The sequence below is a fragment of the Macaca thibetana genome, chromosome 8, assembly GCF_024542745.1.
Source record: "Macaca thibetana thibetana isolate TM-01 chromosome 8, ASM2454274v1, whole genome shotgun sequence".
In the NCBI taxonomy this organism is placed as follows: domain Eukaryota; kingdom Metazoa; phylum Chordata; class Mammalia; order Primates; family Cercopithecidae; genus Macaca; species Macaca thibetana.
The window spans coordinates 24,707,890-24,725,417 of record NC_065585.1 but is presented as its reverse complement, the minus strand read 5'-3'; the positions used below and the strand labels follow the sequence as shown (position 1 = coordinate 24,725,417).

The 17,528-nt window shown below is 34.3% G+C and overlaps 1 protein-coding gene across 1 annotated transcript in view; it reads right to left on the bottom strand.

Moving 5' to 3' along the window:
- MRPL13 (mitochondrial ribosomal protein L13) overlaps positions 1-17,528 on the bottom strand; it is a 205,760-nt gene that overhangs the window by 27,350 nt on the left and 160,882 nt on the right. Inside the window, exons 4-5 of the mRNA XM_050801633.1 lie at positions 9,306-9,399; positions 2,270-2,330 (exon numbers count right to left, since the gene is read on the bottom strand). Coding sequence (XP_050657590.1) covers positions 2,270-2,330; positions 9,306-9,399 — 155 coding nt within the window. The remainder of the gene's footprint in view (positions 1-2,269; positions 2,331-9,305; positions 9,400-17,528) is intronic.

Sequence of the window (17,528 nt, the reverse complement as noted above, 5' to 3'; positions counted from 1 at the left end):
AAAGAAATATAAGAGTGGACCAAAACACGATAAAGAAACAGAAGACTATTGAAACTGATCAACACATTTGAAAAAGAACCAAATAATAAAACTTCAAGAAACGGAAAAAAGGTAATTGCAATTAGGACCTCAGAAAAAGGTTAATCAGATTAGACACAGGTGAAAAGATACAGAACTGGAACACAGATCTGAAGAAATTACTGAGAATGCCCCACAGAGACAGTGAGACATGAAGTATGAAAGAGAGGTACTGAATCATGTACAATAAAATGCAACTGTCTCCTCTTATTATAACCAGATTTCCAAAGGGAAGAAACAGAGAATAAAGAGACCCAATATTAGAAGATTTAAGAGCTAACACATTTCCAGAACCGAAGACACCAGTCCTCAAACGAAATAAATAAGACTGTAGTAGGAAGATATGAAAACCAAAGACAATGAAAAGGTCTTAAAGGTATCTAGAAAAAAAAGACAAGAGTACACATAAAGAAATAATTAAATCGACATCTGATTTATAAAAGCAATAATACAAGCTAAATTCCAATTGAATAATAGCTTCAAATAGCTGAGAGAAAAAAATAATGGAACAATGGTTATCTTAGAATTCCATTTATAGCAAAACTATCTTTCAAGAATGAAAGCAAAAATAAAGAAAACAGTTTCAGACAAAAAAGGTGAGTTCAGTATTAAGAGAATGTGGCTAGAAGAATGCCAGTAAGAGGTACTTCAAGGAAAAAGAAACTGATACTAGAAGGCAGGCCGAGTTACAAGAAGGGATTGTAATAAAAGAAAATTAAAAAAAATCAGTAACAGAATAAAACAATAACAAGAATGTTCAATCAGAAGAGTTTTTAAAAATCCTGAACAAAGAAAGCATGTAGATTGGGAGGGACAGTGGTAGTTAAAAATCTTCTAAGGGCTTTCACTGATTTGGAAGGAAGGTAAAAATACTGATGATCCTTAGACCTATAATAAATCAATTCAACCAATCCAAAAGAAGGCAAGAAAGAAGAGAAAATCTAGCTACATGATGTTTACAATAAAAACATCTATAACATAATAACTCAGTAAAGTTTAAACAATGAAATATATGAGGCAAACACTAATCAAAAGTCAGCTAATGGAGCTATCTTAATATCAGAACAAACAGACACATTATTGGAGATGAAGAGGATCAGTACATAATGACCCTGATCAATTGTTTAGAAAGATTACAATTCCAATCTTAAATTCATCTAACACTAAACCTTCAAAATATATAAGGCAAAAATTGACAGGAAAAAAACATAAGAAAAATAAATAAAACATAAACAAGCAGAGTGCCTACAGTCCTAGCTGTTTGGGAGGCCAAAATAGGGAGATTGCTTGAGCTCAGGAATTTGAGTCCAGCCTGGGCAACGTAGCAAGACCCTGTCTTTAAAAACATAAACTAAAAATAGAATAAAGTCTGAGTGTGGTGGCTCTCGCCTTTAATTCTAGCACTTGGGAGGCCGAGGTGGGAGGATGGCCTGAGCCCATGAGTTTGAGACAAGCTTGGGCAACATAGGAAAACCTGGTCTCCACAAAAAATAAAAAGTTTTAGCAGGGTGTGGTGGTGCGTACCCGTAGTCCCAGCTACTTGAGAGGCTGAGGTGGGAAGATCCCTTGAGCCCAGGAGTTTGAGGCTGCAGTGAGCTATCATTGTGCCACTGTGCTCTAGCCTAGGTGACAGAGTGAGGCCCTGCCTCCAGAAAAATAAATAAATAAAGAAATAATAAAATAAAATGAAAGTAGTTATGTTTTTAAGAACTTTACTATTTTTTCCAGAATAAAATGGACAGATCTGTAAGAAGAAATTAATAAATCTACAATTGGGATGTTAATAAATAAAAATAAACTCAGATAATATTCGAGTTAACAAAAAAAGTCAGAATACAAGAACACACTTAGCATGTTTGAAAATATATGTATACACATGCATACATATATCTCTCTCCTTTCCAAGGCATTTCAGCAAACTCATCATATACTAGGTGATTATGCAGGTATCAAAATTTAAAAAGAAAAACATCAGAATTCTTCGACTAAATGCAAAACATAATACATAGCAATTAGAAAATACATAGAGTTGAATAATAAAAATAATACTTATCAAAACTTGTGTGATACAGCTAAAGTGAAGAATTTATATCCTTGAATGCTGACTATATTAAAAGAGAAGGGAGACTGACAAAACAGTGTCTGAATTGGTCTTTCCAAAGATGATTAATAAAAAATACAAGAAACTTACTGCCACTGGATCCCTCAGGTGAAGCTGAGCAGCTGTTACTTGTCTAAATCCACCTGGGTAGCTGTAAAAAGGAGCAAAGACATTAAAACTGGGCATAGGCTGATACCGTATTCTTAAACTGATTATTCTTTTATAAGAAAACTATTTTAATAAATTGTTTCTGGAAACTATGCTGTTCATTAGCGTTTTCAAAATTAAGTAGTAATCTACGCTCTTTGAAATGCTATTCTCTTAAATGGTCAACTACCATTACATCATAAAAAGTTCTACTTCTTGGAAAAACTTATTGGCATAAGTATATTTCTATATGAATTGTAACTTATTAATTCATTCACTCATTACGGGGCAGTTTATTACTACTTGATTTAACAAAGAAATAGAAACAAGCCAGAATATTTCATGTTCGTTACCAAATTAGATAAACTGTATAAACTACGGGTTAGGTCTGGGGAAAATGTTGCTAGTCCACTTGGTTCTGAAGTCAAGTTCATACTTTAGACAGCCAGTAATCATGTTTCCTCTTAGCAGTTTGTAAAGGTCTCTAAGTGCTACATATTGGCTCTAAGTAATATAATATTTCATTGTGCTCAGATCAATTATTCTTTATAAAATGAAAAAAGTGGCAATTACAAAATATACATTGAATAGTATTGAAGGCAGCTTAGCTTCCAGATACCCCAGATGCAGGGATGGAATCTAGGTTTTGTCAGTGACCCCCAGTGTAATATCAGGCACCTCATTTTACCTCTCTGCTTATAATTTTACTCATATGAATAAATATTATCTACCTCACAAGATTTCTGGGTCAAATGAAAAAATATTTCTGAAAGGGACTGGGAAATTTAAAACAAAAACAATACATATATAGATGTAAGGTTCTATTATCCTAAATAGATAAATAAAGTCCAAATGATTTTAAGAAAGGGGGAAGAAATTGGAAAGTCAGTGTGGAATCTGCAAAAAACCTCAAGATTACCTAAATGTGATTCTTTCCATATGTTCCCTTCAATAAAATTTGAAAATATTTTAAAGGTGATTTAAGAAAACACGTTTTAGGAATGAAACTTATCAAAGTTAGAAGTTTGCTGAGAAAGATAGTTTTAAAATTGATATTCTCTTTTTTCATGGAATCTCAGTTTTAGAAAAAGAAATGCCTGTCTAGACTTCTATTCCTGCATTCTTTCTCTCCATGGAAAAAAATGTTTTGCAATTTCTATGCTAAAAGATGATCTTTCTAGTTTGAAAACTGAGATGGCAAATTCTAAAACATACCATTTACAATATATTTGAGAAGTTTGGACTTTATTCTGAAGTATTTGGAAAGCTAATGTAAAATTTTGAGTGGAGGATGACTTGAGTAATGCAACACTCAATCGATTTTTACTAGTAAGAAAATAGCTACACTCTTTCCTCCAGTATGGGATGGAGTAAGAGAACATTTGTTTTAAATGCTAGCCAAGGGCTTTTCATTGAAATTAATTCAGTAAACACTGAATGTGTATCATGCTGGGACTGGGGACACAGATAAATATGACAAAATCCTGTCCTATTTAAAATTGAAAAATTCTATTGATACAACTAGTAGTAAGTTGTATTTCTAACTCATGCCAATGTATTTTAGACGACTAAAGACTTAGATGTGAAAGTTCAAGGTGCACGCACACCTAATTCAACCAACTCCTAAAAAATTCGAAGTAAATGTTTACGAAAATCTGAACAAGAAAGAATTTCTGAGACTGAAAACAGAAGAAATTACAAAGGAAAAGGCATCCAATAATATAAAATTAAATAACTATACAGTAAATAACAAAAATTTTGTTAAAAGTAAAAAATAAAATAGTGGATTAATAATCTTAATAGATAAAATGTTCATAGAAAGTGATAAAGTAACACTGAAACTTCATTATTATGCAAATGTAAATATTCAGCTGCATATCAAAAGACAACAGCCTTATTTTTAAAGATAATACTGTCTGCACAGATTTGGGATAACAAACATTTGTATGCTCTTCTATGGCTTAGTAAACTCATGATTGAAAATACCTATCAAAAGACCTATAAATGACCATTCCTTTGATCTTGAAATACATTTCACTTTCAGAGATTTTAAATAATCCTACATATATGAAAAAAATCATTGGACAAAGACATCACAGGATACAAAATCAATGTGCAAAAATCACTAGCAAAAAACCACTAACATTCCCAGACACTAACAAGAGTCAAGCGCAGAGTCAAATCAGGAATGTATTCCTGTTCACAGCTACCACAAAAAGAATAAAATACTTAGGAATACAGCTAATTAGGGAGGTGAAAGATTTCTACAAGGAGAACTACAAACTACTGTCCAAAGAAACCGGAGATGAAGGCTGGGTACAGTGGCTCATGCCTATAATCCCAGTACTGTGGGAGGCTGAGGTGTTTGAACTGCTTGAGCCCACAAGTTCAAGAAATGCCTGGACAACACAGTGAGCCCCCATCTCAAGAGAAAAAAACTTTTTTAAAGTTAATAATAAAAAGAAATCCGAGGCCGGGCGCGGTGGCTCAAGCCTGTAATCCCAGCACTTTGGGAGGCCGAGACGGGCGGATCACGAGGTCAGGAGATGGAGACCATCTTAGCTAACACAATGAAACCCCGTCTCCACTAAAAATACAAAAAAATTAGCCGGGCGTGGTGGCGGCGCCTGTAGTCCCAGCTACTCGGGAGGCTGAGGCAGGAGAATGGCGGGAACCCGGGAGGCGGAGCTTGCAGTGAGCCGAGATCGTGCCACTGCACTACAGCCTGGGCGACAGAGCGAGACTCCGCCTCAAAAAAAAAAAAAAAAAAAAAAAAAAAAAGAAATCCGAGATGACAGAAACAAATGGAAAAACATTCCATGCTCATGGATAGGAAGAATCAATATTGTTAAAATGGCCATACTGCCCAAAGTTTATAGATTCAATGCTATTCCTATTAAATTACCACTGAGATTCTTCACAGAACTAGAAAACAAATTTCAAAATTCATATGAAACCAAAGAAGAGCCCGAATAGCCAAGGCAATCCTAAACAAAAAGAACAAAGCTGGAGGCATCATGCTACCCAGCTTCAAACTATACTACAGGGCTGTAGTAACCAAAACAGCATGGTACTGGTTTAAAAAAAAAAAAAAAAAAAAATACATAGACCAGTGGATCAAAACAGATAACCCAGAAATAAGACCACATACCTACAACTATTTGATCTTCGAGAAACCTGGCCAAGAAAGCAATGGAGAAAGGATTCCCTGTTCAAGTTTTCCCTGTGCTGGGAAAACTGGCTAGCCATATGCGGAAGATTGAAATTGGACCCCTTCCTTATACCACATACAAAAATAACTCAGGATGGATTCCAGACTTAAATGTAAAACCCAAAACTATAAAAACCCTGGAAGACAACCTAGGCAATACCATTAAGAACAAAGGCATGGGCAAAGATTTCATGACAAAGATGCAAACTGCAATTGCAACAAAAGCATAAATCGACAGACGGGATGTAATTAAACTAAAGAGCTTCTGCACAACAAAAGAAACAGAATAAACAGACACCTACAGAATGAGAGAAAATTTTTGCAAACTATGCATCTGATAAAGGTCTAGTATCCAGCATCGTAAGGAACTTAAATTTACAAGAAGAAATAACAAACCCCATTAAAAAGTGGGCAAAGGACAGGAACATACACTTTTCAAAAGAAGACATACATGTGGCCAACAATCGTGGAAAAAAAGCTCAAAATCATTGATCATTAGAGAAACGCAAATCAAAACCACAATGAGATGCCATCTCACAGCAGTGAGAATGGCTATTATTAAAAAGTCAAAAAATAACAGATGCTGGCAAGGCTGTAGAGAAAAAGGAATGCTTTTACGCTGTTGGTGGGAGTTTTACACTATTGGTGGGTGTGTTCAACCACTGTGGAAAACAGTGTGGCAATTCCTCAAAGTCCTAAAGACAGAAATACCATTTGACCCGCAATCCCATTACTAGGCACATACCCTAAGGAATATAAATTGTTCTGTTATGAAGACACATCCACATGTGTGTTCACTGCAGCACTATTCATTATAGTAAAGACATGGAATTAACCTATATGCCCATCAAAGGTAGACTGGATAAAGAAAATGTAGTACATACATACCATGAAATACTACATAGCCATAAAAAAAGAACAAGATCATGTCCTTTGCAGCAACATGGATGCAGCTGGAGGCCATTATTCTAAGCAAACTAACACAAGAACAGAAAACCAAATACTGCATATTCTCACTTATAAGTGGGCGCTCAATGATGAGAATACAATAACACATAGAGGAGAACAACACACACTGGGGCCTACTGGAAGGTGGATGCTGGGAGTAGAGAGAGGAAAATAACTAATGGGTACTAGGCTTAATACCTGGGTGATGAAATAACCTGTACAACAAATCCCCATGACACAAGTTTACCTATGTAACAAACTTCACATGTAACTGAACTTAAAAGTTAAAAAAAAAAAACAAAAAAAACCCAAGAATTGAAAAAAAAGATGTTTATCAGCCCTGTATAAAAGCCAAAATTTTCATTTCAAAAAACAGAACAATGATCAAGTATCATAAATCATTTTGTGCACTACTACTTAGTAACCAAAAATAATACTTACAAAAAGGTTCTTTGAGAATTTTCTATTAAATGAAAAAGGATATAAACTTGTATATACAGTTATCCCTCTCTATCTGTTGAGGACTAGTTCCAAGACCTCCTAAGGATACCAAACTCCAGGGATGTTCATATCCCTGATATAAAATGGTGTAGTAATTGCATATAACCTACACATATCCTCTTGTATACTTTATATCATCTCTAGATTACTTATAATACCCGATATAATGTAAATGCTATGTAAATAGCTGTTATGCTGTATTGTTTAGGGAATAATGACAAGAAAAATGTTTGTACATGTTCAGTATTGATGCAATTAAAAAAAAATTACAGGCCGGGTGCAGTGGCTCACGCCTGTAATCACAGCACTTTGGGAGGCCAAGGCAGGCGGATCACCTGAGGTCAGGAGTTCGAGACCAGTCTAGCCAACATGGAGAAACCCTGTCCCTACTAAAAATACAAAAATTAGCTGGGCATGGTGGTGCACACCTGTAGTCCCAGTTACTCAGGAGGCTGAGGCAGCAGAATTGCTTGAACCTGGGAGGCGGAGGTTGCAGTGAGCCAAGATCGTACCACTGTACTCCAGCCTGGGTGACTTGAGACTTCATCTCAAGAAACAAAACAAAACAAAAATTTTACATTTCCACAATGTGGAATCCATAGATATGGAGGGCTGATTGTATATTAAAATGTTAACTCATGGGATCAGGAGTGAATTTTACTTGCCTCTTTAAACTTCTCTATATTTTCTAAAATTAGTATATCCTAAAAATTTTACAACTAGCAAGCTAAATTTTGAATATGTAATTGTAATATAGTGTTATGAGCATAATAAAGTAGTATGTCCAAAGTGTAAGTGAACAGTCAACAGAAACAAAAAGCAATCAACTCTTTGAGTGATGAGGAAATAGAAAAGGTATCCCAGAAAATGTGACATCTGAGCCAATTTTTAATGGCTAAATAGGAGAAGTCCTCACTGTCAGGGAACAACACGTGCAAAGGCAGAAAGGAATGAAATAGCATTATGTTGTCTAAGAAGAACTATGAAGCAGCAGTGGGAACTGGTTTCCAATGACTTGTAAAGGAGTTTGAATTTTCATCTATCAGTGAGAAAGCACTACTGACAGGGACACTACCAGCTGACGTACACATTATGGTAGCTGTTCACTACTGGCTATGCTGTTATTTTCCTTCATTTGCAGTAACACTACATATTATTGCTATAGTAATTTCCATAGTATTTTGTGGCAATACTTCCCTTTATGCTTTTATCACATTATGTTATTCTGACTTTTAATATTTCTTTCCCAATTACCTCTCAATTTTGTAGAACTTGGTTTATACACAGAGATTTGCCAATAGCTGACATTACTAAAGATGGATGTAAATTCAGTTTTGTTAACTTATATAAAGATTTCATGAATGTATTTTAAGGGGAGGAATGGGCAAAGGCTGGCTCAAAGAAGCAAAACAGTTGTTCCAAATATTTAAGATGCACTTGGGGCAAGAGATGAAAAGAAACGAATGGGAACATCAAAGGCGAAGATGCATTTGGAAATAAAATAGTGATTTTGATCAAGAATAAAAAATCAACATTTCTAACCAACCATAACTTGGGTAATAGTATAGAAAGTATACTTAATTAAATGTGCACATGACCTGAAGCTGTCGATTAACTAATACATGAGATGATAAAATCAGGATCTTAAAAGGCTGGAGATAAAATTTAACATGGAGTAAACTTAAGGTCTTGCAATTGAATTAAATTACAACTAAAGCACACAGGAAGGAGGAGACATGATTCAACAGGAGTATACCTGAAAAACACTTAGGAGTTTTAGCTGACAGTAAACTCAAACACAGAAATACTATGGCCTTGAAGAAAAGTTCTACTGCAACAGAAGATTGCCTAACTGAAAAATGGAGAGTCACGCTGTATTTGGAAACCAACAGAACACACCCAGGTGAGTATATTTACTTAAGAGCGATACTGACAAACAAGATTTTATCTAGAGAAGAGTGACCATTCCTTAAACATCTTGTTAACTTTCAGGTGTTTGGGATGGTTCTGAAAACAGCAGTAAGATGAATTATAGGAAGCAGAAATACAGAAGTAAAAGAGTGACTAAAACATGAGATTAATCTTGTTCACAGGTTATATGAAACACTTCTAGGATAAACAAATACTATCAGGTAATAACTACATTTGGTATAGTTGTGTGGTTTTTAAAAACTGAGTAAATTATATACATGGCATGAGTAAAATTAGTAATAAATGCCGATTCTTAAAAATATCTTTTTTCTTTTAAGAAAGAAGAACTGTATTCTTAAACTAATATATTTTAACTACCTGCTTTCCCTGACAATAGCATTATCTTACCCAGTATGCGAAGAGTATACTTTTTGTTCCCATTTGTTTCCAGAAAATGCAATGTGTCTTGTGTTCATTATAACAACATGATCCCCACAGTCACCTAGATTTTAAAAAGAAACAAGATTTTGTATGAAAAATACAAACCTTAAGAAAAAGTGTCCTTGGTTATTTATAAAGCCTAAGTTCAAACAACATATTAAAAAAATAAAAAGCAAGTCACAGTGCAACATCAAAAATCCTTGAATAGACTTCTGTTACTTTTTAATATAACATCTAAGTATAGAAAGAGTTGGCTGGCCATTTGGAAAATCTCAACACTGCAAAGTAAAAGAAATTTAATAAGGGTGCCAATAACAACAATACATCTTTAAAAGGCAAATTACTGTTATTACTCTTCCAATAAATAATTACACTTCAGTAAAAATGTTTGTATTAAGTGCCTTTAAATGTCTGATACAAAATTTCCCTGAAAAATAGTGAAGAAAATGAAAACAATATGTATATAGACATAAAAAAGCACGTTTCACCTATAGGTAAATTGAAAACAAACATAAAATATTACAATTGATTATCATTTTTTGCAAATTTAGAGAGCAGACTGCTATGATCTTATTAACTACCATGGAAAGGTTTTTTTCCAACTATGTATATAGTAAATTTAAACTACTACTCTCAACTATGACTACACAAACATATTTGACAGGACAGATGACCTGAAAATCAAAATATGTGTATCTGCACTCATTTTCTATCCCTAAGTTTGGCTGTTCATCTGAAAACAAACTAAAAAGTTAACATGTACATTTTCAAATGACTTACTATATATGACAAAATCAAGTAATCAGAAACATTTATAAAACACCTATTCTACTAATAGAAAAAAACAAACCTAAAGATATTCTAAAGCTTAAGAAAAAAAAACACACTAAAAATAACAAACACAAGTATAATATATATGAAAACTAAAGATTTTAAGATTCTATGCAGAGCTCTAAATTTGAATGGCAGAATTTTCAGAGACGTTCATAGTCTATATAGGAAAAGAATAAAGAAAAGAAAATAAAGCAAGTGGGTTTTCATCACTAGAGTGAAAGGAAATTCAGAGGTATGAATGAAAGACCTGGGAAGCTTGCTGTTATTAGATGGAAAAGAATAGTCTGACAATATTTAATTAAATGATTGAAGTTCCGAAAAGTGACACCCTGTTGGCTATTGAGGCAGTTGGGCAAATGCAGCAGAAGAGTAAATAAAGAAGGTGAGAAGATAACCAGACAGCCTCAAAAAACGATGAAATTACTTTAGCTCACATCCAGACATTTATAGCAGAAGATTAAGTGATTTGCAAAGGCTCACACACTAAGTTACCTAATACCCAGTATAGGCTCTTTCCATAACATCTATTTGGAGGAAAAAATTGAATCTTTAAACTTTCCACTAAAACTGAATTTACTTTTAAATTGTTAAGTTTTAAATACAGGTAAAGCATCTTGAGCCACTCAAAAAATATTTATAGAGAGCAAAAAAATCTTTCATGGGGCATTAGACAGATTGCCACAAAGCAACTGAAAATCATGTTCTTTCAGTTCTAAGGTATCACATCTAATCTAGGAAAAATTGTTCTTCCTCAATAATATATGCCAAATCTCTAGTAAATTCATTCTAAGAAGCAATGAATTCATTGCTTCTAGTAAATTCATTACTAACGCTAAACAAAAACTAACCAGCAATTAAATACACGCTTTTAACTGTATTTCATTAACACTAAAGTCAGTAGTAATGTAAGACTGTAACCCTGGATATAGCACAATTGTTTCTGTCTAAATTTCTATTAAGTTAAATAGTTTCATTTTATAATTTTTAACTTAAAGCTGCACATTTAATATATATGTACCAAATGTAAATAAATCATAGCTCTAGTGCTTGATCAAGAGATGTTCTGAAGAGAAATTAAGTTGAAAAATAGTATAATAGTAAACAATTTTTAGAAATAGGAATTGTGAGTTTATTTATAAAAATTCTAATCTTAAACTTCTAACTTTATCTGACTCATCAGTATAACACTAGGTGCTAAATTAAATGGCCAAATACATTCAAACTAATTCAGACAAAGTGAAAACTCAACAGCTTCATGTCACAAAACCTAAAGTCTCAGGTAGGTTACACCATCAGGGGCACCTCTTAGTCCTATACCGCCTCAATGTTTTGGCCCATCTTCTCCCTTAAGCCAGAATTAAGTCATAATTTTTCCTCAAAATTGCCTGGGAGGAAAGGAAGTAATATTTATTCAATATCTTCTACTTTCAAAGCACTGAGCTAGGCATTTTATAGTCACTTTTAACACTCAAAGTCTCACAACTATCGTGTTGGGTAAAGCTAATGTACTCCCTCTGCCTGCCACTTTTTACTATTTAATAATGTTTAATGAGAAAACAGAGTCAGAGGTTAAACAACTCAGCTAAAATGATATGTCTAATAAGTGGTAAAGTTAAGCTTCAAATACAACTCTAGTAAAACTTCAAAGGCAGATCTTACATGTCTACTACAACCAGATGGCAAAAAGTGGTAGTTATAATGCCATAAGGAGGCAATGATATCACTCACTAATCAATTACGTATTCTTTTCTGCTAAATTCTAAGATCTCAGAAGTCCTTCTCAGCAAACCACTGACAGGTTACAGTTATTTGCCATCTTTGTACTTCCCCATGTATCAACTCCTTGGTTAGGGATTCAAGGAGACCTAGAGTATAGGATAACTTTTTGTAGCCTTATTTACCAGTTTTTCCAACACTACTGTCTGTGCCAAGTAAGCCATGCTATTTAGGTTGGTGCAAAAGTAATTGCAGTTTTTGCAACTGAAATAACGAACTCTACTTTGTTCTAGCATTTGTATAATTTTTTTGGTCCTAGATCCCTGCTGCAGACTCTTTAATTATAGATCCCTCATATAGAGTTGCCAGACACAGTAAGTGTTTATGAAAATCCCTAGTGTTCGTTTTTAACCATGTTTGAAATATTCAGATTCTATGCAAGGGCAGATTCAGATAGAGACACCAATTTGCTTGCTGGGAGTCTCCAGCTCTTTTAAAATTTACTTTATAACCCTTTTCCATTGATGAACAAATCCACTTGCTATGTATTACATACTTACTAATGCCATGTATCATTCTTGATGCTGGGGATATAGCAATGAATGTAACTGAAAAACTTCTTTTTATTTTTTTAAACTTTTATTTTAGGTTCAGGGGTAAATGTACAGGTGTGTTATACAGGTAAACTGCATGTCGGGGGGTTGAATATACAGATTATTTTGTCACCGAGGCAATAAGCAGAGTACCCAATAGGTAGTTTTTTGATCCTCACCCTCCTCCCACTCTCCACCCTCAAGTAGTTGTCTATTGTTCCCTTTGTGCCCATGAGTACCCAATGTTTAACTCCCACTTATAAGTGAGAACATGCAGTATTTGGTTTTCTGTTCCTGTGTTAGTTTACTTAGGATAATGGCCTCCAGCTCCATCCATGTTGCTGCAAAGGACATGATCTCATTTTTTAATGACTCTACAGTGTTCTATGGTGTATATGTACCACATTTTCTTTATCCAGTCTACCACTGATGGACACTTACGTTGATGCCATATCTTTGCTATTATGAATAGTGCTAAAATGAACTGTACATGCTTTAAGTTCTTTCAGAAATCACCTAATTGCTTTCTAGAATGACTGAACTAATTTGCACTCCCACCAGCAGTGTATAAGCATGGCCTTTTCTCCTTGGCCTTGCCAACGTCTATTATTTTTTGACCTTTTAGTGATAGCCATTCTGACTGGTGTGAGATGGTATCTCATTGTGGTTTTGACTTACATTTCTCTAATCATTAGCGATATGGGCATTTTTTCATTTGCTTGTTGACTGTATGTATGTCTTCTTTTGAAAAGTGTCTCTTTATGTATGTCCTTTGCTCACTTTTTAATGGGGTGGTTTTTTGCTTGTAAATTTAAGTTCCTTACAGAGAAATTCTTGTTAATAAATCTTATGCTCTAGTGGAAAAGCCAGATAATAAACAAACAAATAAATGAATATGCAATATGCCAGGAGCTGATGAACATGGGAGGATAAAGAGTAATAGAGTGGAGGGATTATTAATTGGTACAGGTTTTTCATCAACTTAATTTTCACTTCTCTGGGATAATGTCCAAGAGAAATGAAACTGCTGTGCTATATAGTAAGCTCATGTTTAGTTTTAGAAGAAACTGCCATATTCTTTTCCAGAGTTGCTGTACCATGTTACATTTCTACCAGCAATGCATCAGTAATCCAGTTTCTATGCATCCTCATCAGCACTTGTCACTATTTTTTATATTAGCTATTTTGATAGTTGTGTAGTATTATCTCGCTGTGGTTTTAATTTGCATTTCCCTAATGGCTACTTATATTGAACATCTTTTCATGTACTTATCTGCCATCTGTTCATGTATTCTGCCCATAGTCTAATTAGATTGTTTGATTTTACTGTTGAGTTTTGAAAGTTCTTTATATATTTTACATATGACTTTTGTTGATGATGTAGTTTGCAAATATTTTCTTCCAGTCTGTAGCTTGTTTTTTTCCCCTTTATAGGGTTGAATCCTTCCTTACAAGCTGTTTGCTTTAGCATAGTGGTTTTTAAAGTGCAGGTGATTCAGTCTTAGGCTTCTAAAAGGTGACTCAAGGCACAAGGATCTAGGTTCTTCTTCCTTCAACTAGGACAGTACTGCTTTTATTTATTGGGTTTCCTTGAAGATTTAGTTTGAGAAATGTTTGAAAAATAGCTATTCTGAATTAGTGATAAACAACAAAGTTTGGCTTTGGCCTTTATGTTTGTTTCTAAGTTTGGAAGGACAAATGTCCCAATGGCTACTTCAGTGTTATTTTTGGCATCCCTGAACTTGTGCACAGCCAAGGTGATGAATGATCATATAGGTTACCATAAAATCTGCTGAATGTATAGATACTGTAACACGAACAAGGCATACTGTTTAATTTATTGACAATATCGATATAGTCACTTCCAAAGGAGATACGTATTCTAGATATAACCTGAAGCAAAAATCTACTTCAGTGCTCTGTAGGATGATATTCTAGGAGTGAGGTGAAGTATAAATGTACAATTTAGATTGCAAAATTAAAATGCTGTGATATTAACATTTCAATTACATTTATACATTTAACTGAATAGTAAGAGAAAAATATGTTAGCTAAGCAACTTTAAGAAGAGAATCATAAACTTACAAGGCAGAATACTACAGATTAGATTTAGATCATAAATCTGATCTCTGCTGAATTGTTTGGTATGTTAGCATTCATAACATTAATCTTTATAAACTGAGTGCAACTTTTATTTCATTCAATGCAGAACAGAAATATTTTAACATAATCTAATTTTAGCAAAGCTAAAGAAAGGTTTTCCTCTGCTCCCTTTAAATACTCCTATAGTCCTCCTCAATGAATTAATCAGTTGGCAGTGAAAGGAGTAGAATCCTCATAAAGAATAAGTCATACTCCACTAATCACCACACATAACCTTTCTTTTCATTTATCAGAAACATGTTCAGAAAGTTCCCAAGTCCCAAATTCAAGAGGGCAGCTCTAATTAGAAGGAGGGATTCCTTTACTAGCTCCACATCCTTTCCACCTTAACCCACATTTTCCATAAAAAATAATCTTATAATGAAAAGTCAATTTCCACAACACTTCACAAACATCCATTTCACAAATAAGGTAGTTTAAATATTGTATACATTATGTTTGGATACATTATTTGTTAATTTTTATAATCATTCCTAGAACAATGATCATCATTTGTAATATTATTAACTGTAGGTCAATTTTCAAAAAAATATATTTATAGTGATTATGAGCTCATAATATCTGCTCAATAAATGTTTATTAAACCACTAAATGTTAGAATGAACTCTTAAAACACAACATATTTATAAATTGAAAATTGCTTGCAATTTAAGTTTTGATTTTAGTGACATCTTGTGGACACAAGAAGTTTTGCTAATATATTACATATTAAATACAGCGAAACATGCCCAGGCAAGGTGGCTCATATGTGTAATTCCAGCACTTTGTGAGGCTGAGGTGAGTGGATCGCTTGAGTTCAGGAGTTTAAGACCAGCTTGTGCAACATTGTGAAACCCCGTCTCTACAAAAACTACAAAAAACTTAGCTGGATATGATGGTGCACGCCTATAGTCCCAGCTACCTGGGAGGCTCAGAAGGTGGAGGTTGCAGTGAGCTGTGATGGCTCCATTGCACTGCAGCCTGAGTGGCAGAGTAAGACCCTGTCTCAAAACACATAGTGAAACAAAAATGCAATTCAGTCTTTAAAAATAAGTTTCTACTTTCACAGAAACCTAACAGGCAGCCACAACAGCTCTTCTGGTATCCTAGCAGAATGCCTATTCATCCATATCTAAGGTACACTTTTGCAGTGACGACCTGGTAATAAGGAAGCAGAACTTTGAGTGGACAGATAGTGCTATATTTGGAGATGGAAATTAGGTGACTGCTACTAATTGCACTTTTCTTCAAATTTTGTATTATTTGCATTTCTGCAGAGACAACCTAAGAGATCTCATTTATTATCTGCCGATACCATTGCTAAGGAAAAAAGCAGCAGGAATACTCAATACAAGTGGTTAAGTATCACCAGAGTGAAGTGGAATGGGGAATTTCCTACATGAGAAACAGGTGCCTAAGTTCTAGTCCCAGTTGTACTATAATATAGCTGAATAGCAATGAAATCCTGATTTTAGTTTACTTGACTGTCAATGAAGAGATGAGGTGGTTAAACAAAATATCTAAAGTTCTAAGGAATTAAACAACTATATGAATTGGTAATTCTCTATTTTTCTGGTCTGCCAAAAAAGATTTTTAAAGTAAAGAGATTTATAAGTTAAAGTGTAGGTCTCCTGATCACTTTTTACTTTCAAAATACAGTTGACCTCATTATTCATAGATTCCATATTTACAAATTTGCCTACTTGTTAAAATTTGTTACCCAAAAATCAATACTCATAGTGCTTTTGCAGTCATTGATGGACATGCTCAGAGTGGAAATAAATTTGTGTTATTTGATGCACATGTTCCCATCTGAGGCTGAATAACGCGATGCTCTGCCTTCTTTCACCTTTCATAAAATAAACAAGCATCCTTTTCATTTTCTATGTAGTGCTAGTTTCTGGCATCTGTGGACTTTTCTTAGTGATTTCACTGTTTAAAATATCCCCCAAGCTTGGTATACTGAGTGCATTTAGTGTTCCTAAATGTAAGAAGGCTGTGTTATTGCCTTATAGAGATAATATGTGTGTTAGATAAGCTTGTTATACTGCTGTTGGTCACAAGTTCAGTGTTAAGATGTCTTTAAACAGAAACACACATAAAACAAAGTTATGTACTGATTGGTTGATGAAAATGCTGTGACCAGAGGTTCAGAGGAATCTAACTCCGTATCTCTCCCAGAAGCAATGGTTCCGTATTCACTAACCCAGTGTTCACAGGATAACTACAGGGAACAAGAACTGACTACTCACAAAACATCTGTTTGAAAGTGTCATTCCACAAACGATTTCTGGCAAGCATCTATGATGGGCCAGACATTGTACTGGGGGGTGCTTGAAAAACAAAGATTAACAAGACAAAACCTCAGATTCATATTATATACTCACAGATTTCAGAGTGTGGGTTTATTTTGATCTCACTGAAATTTTCATTAGGTAGAGAAAAAAGGTTAGAGCAGCATACATCTTTGCTCTTGCCCAAATCAAATCATTTGGAATACCCTTCCTCTTAGCTCCACAGATCCAAAAATCTGACTTAGCTTCAACGCCAGAGCCCTGACTAAAAGTATTTTCTTCATTTTCACAACTGGAATTCATAAATGCAAGCGCATTCACTTAACAAACATTTCTTACATTCCAATTATGTGTCAAGCACTATTACAGGTACTAGGGACACAGCTGTGTACAAAATAGGCAACATTTTTTGTGCTCTGGGAACTTAGTCTAGTGAAGGAAGGTAGATAATAAACAGATACTTACATAACATTTCAGGTGATACATGAACACTATTTTTTTTTTAAAGCAAGGAAAAGGTATACAGAGTGAAAGGGTGAGCAGAGGAATCAGGGAAGGCCTCTCTCTGAATATAAATGCCTGAGCAGAAATCTGAAATATGTGAAGAAATA